This window comes from Syngnathus acus, chromosome 13 (genome assembly GCF_901709675.1).
Source record: "Syngnathus acus chromosome 13, fSynAcu1.2, whole genome shotgun sequence".
Taxonomy (NCBI): Eukaryota; Metazoa; Chordata; class Actinopteri; order Syngnathiformes; family Syngnathidae; genus Syngnathus; species Syngnathus acus.
Window position 1 is genome coordinate 12,250,487 of NC_051098.1, and position 8,856 is coordinate 12,259,342.

General features: G+C 44.0%; 1 protein-coding gene across 2 annotated transcripts; it reads left to right on the top strand.

The window, feature by feature from the left end:
- LOC119132481 (transmembrane protease serine 13-like) lies at positions 1-6,485 on the top strand. 2 transcript variants are annotated; one of them, XM_037267806.1, is made up of 13 exons: positions 1-159; positions 1,230-1,404; positions 2,006-2,116; positions 2,320-2,502; positions 2,590-2,716; positions 2,787-2,882; positions 3,003-3,046; positions 3,422-3,584; positions 3,650-3,828; positions 4,002-4,100; positions 4,239-4,381; positions 4,691-4,843; positions 4,932-6,485. In XM_037267806.1, the coding sequence occupies exons 1-13, from the start codon at positions 142-144 to the stop codon at positions 4,944-4,946; spliced, it is 1,506 nt and encodes a 501-aa protein (XP_037123701.1). In that variant the 5' UTR covers positions 1-141; the 3' UTR covers positions 4,947-6,485. The 2 variants fall into 2 exon arrangements, with proteins under 2 accessions (XP_037123701.1, XP_037123702.1); XM_037267807.1 differs by lacking the exon at positions 1-159 and adding an exon at positions 248-269.
- The last annotated feature ends 2,371 nt before the right edge of the window (positions 6,486-8,856 follow it).

An 8,856-nucleotide genomic window follows, 5' to 3' on the forward strand; every position in this document is an offset into this window, starting at 1 on the left:
AGTGACAGTCGCAGCAGAGTAAAGAAAAGGTGCTTTCTGACAGATGTGCCGAAGCTGCATTTTTCCATTTTTGGATGTGAGCGAGCTCCGCCCATGCGGTGACACCTCAACCCTCCACTCGTGTGACAATCACTCATTCCGATGGCAAGGCTAAACCCGGTAGGTTTAATGAATTGTCTCCCTGCTCTTTTGTTTTACTTCTACGACTTCTTTCTTGCATGTATTCCAACTTCACCTTATCCACTGAAATCTGTTAACTCAAAAAAATGGTAGGTTGTGTTTATTTGCACTTAAGGGAACAGGCATGATAGATTGTGGTCATTTCATTGGGTTTGTTTATCTTGTGTCTATATTGCCTTAAAGTTTAGGTTTCTGCTTTAAACTAGTTTCATCTGAATTTTTGTGTGTTTGTCTGTGAGAGTTAAGCAAGATTGAATCACTTATTCATCGACATGAAAAATGATTTGTGTTTGGATAATTCTTTGATTGAGCTTCAGTTTAGTTGGATCAATTGAATCCGTGACAATTGACTTTGTCCCAAACACCTCTGGTCACTCGTGCCCTTTATTTATCATTATCATTCAGGTGAAACTGTAACCGATCCGGTAAAAGTGACATTTAACAGTCATTTTTCGATGACAATGGAGGCCGTGCAAAACGATACGTGTACGATAGCTGAGAAATAAGATAAACCTGCTTCTCTACTTGTTTCATCTCGGTTATCTCATTTTCCTACGGGCTTTTATTGAGACTTGACCATTTAGCCATAGAGAAGATGTTACGAAACACCTTTTGTTTAAAAAGTCTGCGTAGACCTTTGCGTACTTAAAACCCTACCCCCATCAGCACATTTTACCCTCCTGTCAGGTGACATTGCTAATCCTGATCACAAACAAGTTTAGCCACATCTTTGTTTATTGTTTTGCTCTTCAATAAGGTGATTGAAAAATTCCGGTTGTGCCTCTCCAATCGTGTTGCAACTTTCAACAATTACTTCCTACAAAGCAAGAGATCAAAATGTCCAACCCTTTGTTGTTGAAAGAATGGCAAAGTCATTCCTAGTCCTCTATAGTACAGAAACAATACATCTGATTTTATTTCATATAAATCAAGTCCCTGTGCTTTGTCTCATGCAAAAAAGTGTCATGTGACTCCGTCTCAGATGTCGTCATCTTCATCCACTGCTATTTTGCAAATGTAAAACATATATTTTGTTTTTCCCCCCACAGGACGATCTCCCGCCCCCTTACTACTCTGTCGCTGTGCACACTCAGCCCCCCCTCAAGTCTTATGAAGAGGTTGTGTATGGCGTCACACCAGGCCCCACCCCTGCCAACCAGCCTCATTACATCCCTCAGTACGCACCACCTGTGGCCGCTCCCCAAGTAACACAATTAAGTTCACGTGAGTTGCTGTCTTCTGTATTTCTTTATGGACATAAACAGCAATTAACAGAGTATCATGTTACAGGTTGAGTTGAAGATCGGCTTGTGAAGGTCACATGACATATTTCAAATAACAGCTGAGTTGTGATTGGTTGCTATCGAAACAACTGTGATGTCATTTTCAGTTGACAGCGCGTGGCAAAATGGCCGCCCCCCCCTGTGATGCATACAAACGGCTGGATGTTGCTGCTTAATTCATGTTCCGTAAACACAACAATAATCAGAACACTGTTTTGACAAGTTGGCCTGCACAGAACATATTACAAAGAAAAATTTGGAGTTGACTTCCCCTTTAATACATTTTAATATCATTTTGTGTGTTTGGCTAAAAGGAGGTCCACTTCGGAGTGGTGACTGCACATGTGCAATAGCTTCAAGGCCGTTGGAACTTTATCTTTCCACTGTCTTACTTTAAAGATATTTGATTTGTTGCCCTCCCATTGGCTGCCAACTACTCAAGCCCAGAGTCAACTCGGATAGGCTCCAGCTCATCTCGTGAGGATAAGCAGTTTGGAAAAACGAATGATTAGATGTTTAATTTGTATTGTGTTTCCACGCAGCCCCCAGGAGCAGAAAAAGAGGATGCTGTAAGAATGATGCGCAGTGTTACGGAGGCTCATGCGCTGCCTTTATTCTCATCGCCCTGCTGGCTGTGGCCATATGGATCGGAGGTTGGCATTCGTATTCATTTGCTCTTCCGTTTGCAGGGGGGCATTTTTATGGATATTGTTGATAGACAACATTTTGTGCTTTTCCATGGCGTCAACTTGTTCTCACAAGTTTTCATTAGGATTTAGAGTTTAATGATGGCAATTCTGCTACTAAATTTGCAGTCACATGTTCATTCCTGACACTCATTATTTCTCTTTGACAGTGCAATATGGCACCAGGGTGTTTACGCAAGACCTTAACAGCAACAACAACAATGACGACGATCAGCAAGATGTAGACTTCGATGATAACCAGTCTGTATTGATACGTGACACCTGCCCCGATAATGCAACAAACTGTGATGGGATCAACGACTGCGAACTGGGCTCGGATGAAATGAACTGTGGTGAGCGTGCAAGTAATCACAGATCAGTGGAATCCAAACTATGCTAGTTGGTTGATTTTTTTTTTTTTTTAACTCTCTCTTTACCAGTGAGGCTTGCGATTAGTAATCGTCTGGAAGTCAGGACCGCCCGAGACGGCCGCTTTCTTCCCGTCTGCTTCAATGGTTGGGACCAGAACATTGCTGACCAAACGTGCACCCAACTTGGGTTTCAAAAGTAATGATTCACCTCTCGTTATCTCTCATTCATACCAAGTGACCATAACATTACCCCCCAATGTATTTAGATCTTACAGCTATACAAATATCACAAACCAAGAGTCCATTGGACTAACAGTGACGAACAGCGTGTCCGAATCCATCCAAAGTCAAGTTGAAGTCAGGTAAATAACATTTCTAGTGAATCTGTATGTGCAGTACCTTGACTGTCATTTGAAAGGTGTTGTAAATGTGTCCGCTTCGAATATGGCCTCACATGTCTCTCTTATTGTGACATCATACAGTTCTTCTTGTCCAGATCAGAGTGCAGTCTCCCTACAGTGCGTCGGTAAGCAGCCGCCATCTGTCCTGTGACGCACACATTGTATGAGCCAACTCAAAACTGAAATGCGATATTGTTTATATCACTTTAACTCTCAGTGCAGCAACATATTACTCTTGAATTCGAGTCATTTGTCCATACATGAATTTGGTAGGACTGTTAAAAATGTTGATACTTCATAAATCTGAATTTTATACATTGTTTTTGTATGTGGCGGTAGGTAGCTAACTTGCTAGGCTGGCTAGCTAGGTCACAGTGATCCTGCTAAAAATAGTCATCATTGAAGTCATTGCTTGAATGTGGCTCTGGATTTTTGCCTAGAAAGACACAACCGTCATTAAAAAAGACATTTTGTGTGTTCTTTGCCATGTGTCTCTTCAGATTGTGGCAGGCAGCAGTCTACATCTCGCATCGTAGGGGGCACCGTTGCAGACAGGGGTCATTGGCCGTGGCAGTTAACGCTGCACTTTCGAGGGTCCCACGTGTGCGGAGGGGTCCTGATCGCCCCGGATTTTGTGCTAACCGCCGCTCACTGCTTCCCAAGGTGAAGTGTCCACTTGGCATCTCGCCGAGGTTTAAAATGGATGACTTGATGTTGTCGTCCTACAGGAGCAACCCCGTATCCCTCTGGCCACAGCTCTGGAAAGTGTATGCAGGTGTGATGTCTCTGGACAATTTACCTCCGGCCTTGGCGGTGGAGAAGATCATCCTCAATGAGAATTACAACGACCGGACCAACGATCAAGACATCGCTCTGCTCAAACTTGCAACTGAGGTCGACTTTAACGGTTGGTTGAGCTTCTTTTCGATTTCACTGATCGATTTCATCTCAGCACGTGTCGAAAAGTATATATCACTGATCGATTTCATCTCAGCATGTGTGGAAAATTATATAGTGATGAATTTAGGATGGTTTTATTATTCAAATTGATCGGCGCTAATCTGTTCTTCCTTCTCTCAGATGATATTCACCCGGCGTGCCTGCCACTTACCGCACAGCGGTTCCGCTCTGGCACTGCCTGTTGGACGTCGGGCTTTGGTACCACTATGGCAGGATCGGGTAAGCTTGGGAAACAGTTCTCTGATCGTGCACACTCAATAGTGAGAATGCAGCCGGACCGGATCTTGCGGCCTCGCTCACGCGCTGTTGCTAAACAATGCATAGCAGCAACTGGCCTTTTGTTTTCCTTGAACGTAGGCGTAGTGTCCAACGAGCTGATGGAGGTTACTGTTGACCTCATTAGCATGCCAGAGTGCAACAACCCTTTGGTGTATGGAGGCGCTGTGACGAATAACATGATCTGTGCCGGACACTTGGAGGGAGGCAGAGATTCCTGTCAGGTGACTTTTGAGATTTGTTAAAATGCAAACCAGAATGCTCTTTATTTATTTATTTCCACAAATTTAAATGTAAAGCAGGCTGCTCTTTATTTATTCATCCATCCATCCATCCATCCATCCATCTATCCATCCATCCATTTCCTTTATTTATTAAGCTATTTCCACTAATTTAAATGCAAATCAGGCTGCCATTTATTTATTTAGTTATGAGCCTGATGCCAATCTATTTTCCAATCTATTTCAATTGCCACAAATGATTTCCACAATCTCCTAATATTCAAACTGACTTTTTATCACGTGTTAAATCAGGGCGACAGCGGTGGACCGCTGGTGTGTCAGAATGATGATATGTGGTACCTGGTGGGTATCACCAGCTGGGGGGCCGGGTGCGCCGAGCAAAACAAGCCGGGTGTTTACACCAGGGTGAGCCGTTTTCTGCCCTGGATCTACACCAACATGCAGGTGAGACAAGAAGTTGATCATCTAAGTTAGGGCCTTCAAATGAACCCGCCTACCTACTAATGGATTTGTCCACCCTGCTTTCTCACAGTACCTAAGATTGTAATGCCACCTTTCTACCTCATCTTCCTCCGTTGAGCACTGCACGGTGAAGGAGTCTTTTTAAACGAGCACGGAGGATAGCTTTGTGTACAGCAGAAAATGGACGGACAGATTAAAGGTCGTATGGAGCGGCGGGGACGAGGCGCCGTCGCAATACCGAACACCGTGTTTACAGCTGTGTGACTGTTCCCACTTGATGCACTGATGACTTGTCTTGCATTCCTTCACTACTTCTGCCTTTTGTGTTTGCTTGTGTTCACACTGTCACTGGGGATTTTCTTTTCACCCAAATATTTTCCACATACGGCGGAGGCGCTACAGTTGGACGCCCTTGATCAATTGAGATGATGAGAAATAGAGAGGCTGCTTTGAGTTTAGAACTTGAAAGCAGGGTTTTGTTTTGTTTTTTAAATGAGGTTTTGCTGCGGTTTCAAAATTACAACGGTCAAATGCTTTCGGTGAGGTCTTCTTGCGCTCCACTTCGGCTCTCCATTGCTCCAGTTGGTGGCGTTCGGGTTCACCTGAATAATGAACAACGAGAGGCGAGTCAGAGAGGAGGTGCTCCGGTAAAATCTTTGGATTGGCCGCCACCAGCATGTCAGCAAATGAGCAATCCAGCAGATGGTGCCACAGGACCAACATCTTGAAAAGTAAATCATTGATTTTGGGGGGAAAAAGGATGAAGCTGGCCCAAAAGACTTTGGCACAATGTGATGTGGCATAGAATGCAAGATGTTGTGTTGTGGCCAGCCTTTCAATCAAATCTTGATTAATGGCGAGCGACGGTGAATGCTGAGTTGATGCTAGCGAGCTGCTGAATTGCTTTGTCCACTGTGTATTGCACGCACGCTCGTACTCGGGATGGCAAGTGCTGGGGCAGCAGGTGCGCCACCACGCAAGCCCAAACACAAGATCGAGCATCTAAATTATGCACAAGTTGCTTTTATCTACACACACACACCCCGTTTCTCTCCCCACCATCAACAAACAGATACACCACACACAAAATACAGAAGTCAAAGGACTTGCGTATTGTGCCAAAACTAAATGAACTGATTGCTAAATCTTATTTAAAGCATCAGCAGTCTTTTCTTTTCTTGTCATAAATACATTTGGATTCAGCTTTTAGGGTTATGACTTTTAAAAAGCAGTACTTCTTCTCTGAAGTTGTGTCTCAACATGCAGAAATGGTGTAAGTCAACCTTCTGAAAGCAAAGAGGAGGGGGGGGTGAGCGAATGACTCAGCAGAAGTGACATCGTCAAGCTAATTGCTATGAAGCACCGGTGGACCTTGTTCAAGGTCTTCAGCTGTAATGGAGTGATTCTCACATAGCGAGGCGACCAATGTAGCTCATAAAAATCGAATTCGACGCCCGGCGTGAATGACTGTTTTTCATTTTGAAGCCAACTAAACATTTTTGGAGGGGGGGGTTGCAGTTGTCAACGCTTATATTTATGCAGCTAACAAAGCTAGCGTGCACTGTAATGAGACTCAACTCGCATTGTATTTGTATACAAATAAACTTCTGATTTAAATTTCATCATAAAGGATTTGGAAATGAATGTTTTCAGGTTGCCTAGCAAGAGCCTCGTGTTCACGGTTTCCACATCACAGGCAACTTCAGGCCACACAGCAATGAAATAATGGCAGCTCCCTGCTTTGGTTAGTCGTCCTGCCAATGGATGATGTGTGCGTGTGTATGTGTGTGTGTGCATTCAGGGAGAGAATAAAGTGGCAGTGAGCACGGTGAACCTCAGTGACGAGCGTTAAATCACATTAGTCACAGCGTCTTTAAATCGTGCTTTGCTTCCACTGGGTGACACTGTGCTAGGCTGAGGGGGGGTGGGGGGGGGTCATCTGTGGCTGGATGTGATGTGACGGACCAAAAAGATACACACCTGTAAGGAAATTGGAGCCTAAGAAAAAAAAAAAAAAAACACAAGAGCATCGCCTGACTGGGTTTCCGATCAAAGCTCAGCGTTTTCTCGTGGTTCTGCCCCTGAACACTACTGAGAGCACAGGTGTCGAACTCAAGGCCCGGGGGCCCGAAACGGCCCGCCACATCATTTTATGTGGCCCGCGAAGACAAATTGTGCATCAAATTCGTGTCATTACTAGAATCACAAATTGTGTTCACTTTTAATCATGTTTTTTTTAAATATTTGACCAGTTTTTACTCGTCTGATTTGAAAAAGAGTTGTCAGTTTGTTTTGTAGCTTTTACTGTATATAATATGAGGTGCTCATACATTTATTTGGGTTGACAGTCATAATGGCCCTCCGAAAGAAGCTAGGACTACAATATGCCCCGTGAAAAATTTCAGTTTGACACCCCTGACTTAGAGTTTGTTTTCACTGATACGCAGCCAATTTTCGGAATGATCGTTGACCAATTGTATATTTTTTTTTCCAAATCGATAGCTGTGGACATAAAAGCAAGCGCGCACTTGGCGGCTACTTGACAACAAGGCTGTTTGTTCGCTCCACAGCACCTCTTGATTTAGGGATGGCGCCTGCCTCCGATTTGCATGCGGGCCTCGGGGGATGTGTAAAGATGTCAGCTTACGCGTGCAGGGCCACCAACTTCGCACGAGGCTTCAATCAACCTGACGAATTTTGGAACACACGCCAATGCTGCCTTTCAGCTATTTGAAATATCCCTGGAAAATAGCAGCACCTAATCCCTCGACGCCCCTGCTTTACCTCTGACCTTGACCATGATGTCCTCACGGTGCATTAATCCTCTGGGTGTGTTTCCATCACGTTGCAGCAAAGCATCCTCCTCATTAGTAGCGAGGACAGCATCCATCCCCCTGAAAGGAGATCTTTGCACATGCAGCTTCCCTTCATCATGTCCTCTTGTGTTTGCCGCCACTCTGTCTGTCCTCCACCTTCCCGATCTCATGAGGGAAAGAAACAAAAAGCTTGTTTATCTGACTGGATCAGATAAGAGCAAATGAAACACCTAAAAAGCCGAGGGGGGAAAATGACACGATGAGAACACGAGATAGTGGAAGGAAAAACCTTATGGTACCGACTGAATTGAACACAACACAAACATTAGAGAAGGGATGCGGCCAGTTGAAAAGGTACCACAAGGCCGATATTGGTTTGGAACTTCCGTCCTGGTTTGAGACCCCAATTTGAATCCCTCACCCAGTCTTGAAAAAGAACGTCTAGACCCTTGGGTTGGCCATCCTACATTAAAAGCCAAATTTGAGAGGAGGAAGAGGTACAGAAGCCTGCACTCCCGCACCACCAGACTCACCAACAGCTTCATACTGTTAGGATCCTGAACTCTCTCCACCCTCGGCTGCATAACGTCCTGGCCTTTTGGGCCACGTTGGCTGCCTTGCACTACTCCACTTGCACTACTCCTCCTGTACTTTTGCGCTATATACTGACTGTCTGCTGTATGCACAGTTGCTCTTATTTATTCATTGTATGTGCCTTCTTGTTTTTACTTTTTGTATTGTTTACTTGACGACAAAAACAAAACTTAAAGTGTTACTGCATCGGAAATAATGTCTAATCCTGCTTGATATTGCATTAACTGACTCCTGCAAAGCGTCATCCCGCGAGTATCTTATGTGAAGGTCAATCAATTTGTTCTGGCATTATTGCATGCAGTGATATCCGCCAAGCTATTAAGTGAAAGAATAAGCATTGACTTTTATTGTGTGTTTTGTGTCACTTTGCCTCACCTACTGCTGTAAATCTCACATATCAGGCATTTGTCCTGGATTTTCTTTTTTTTTTAAACTCCATCCATGGTTTATTGCAATATCAATAATATTAGATACAATCAGGACATTTGCACAAGCAACACGAGTAACAAATAAATGTACAAAACTACTTTTTGCTGGTGTAGGCTTCTTAAGTACTTTTTATCTGCACTATTTTACTTTGTGAAA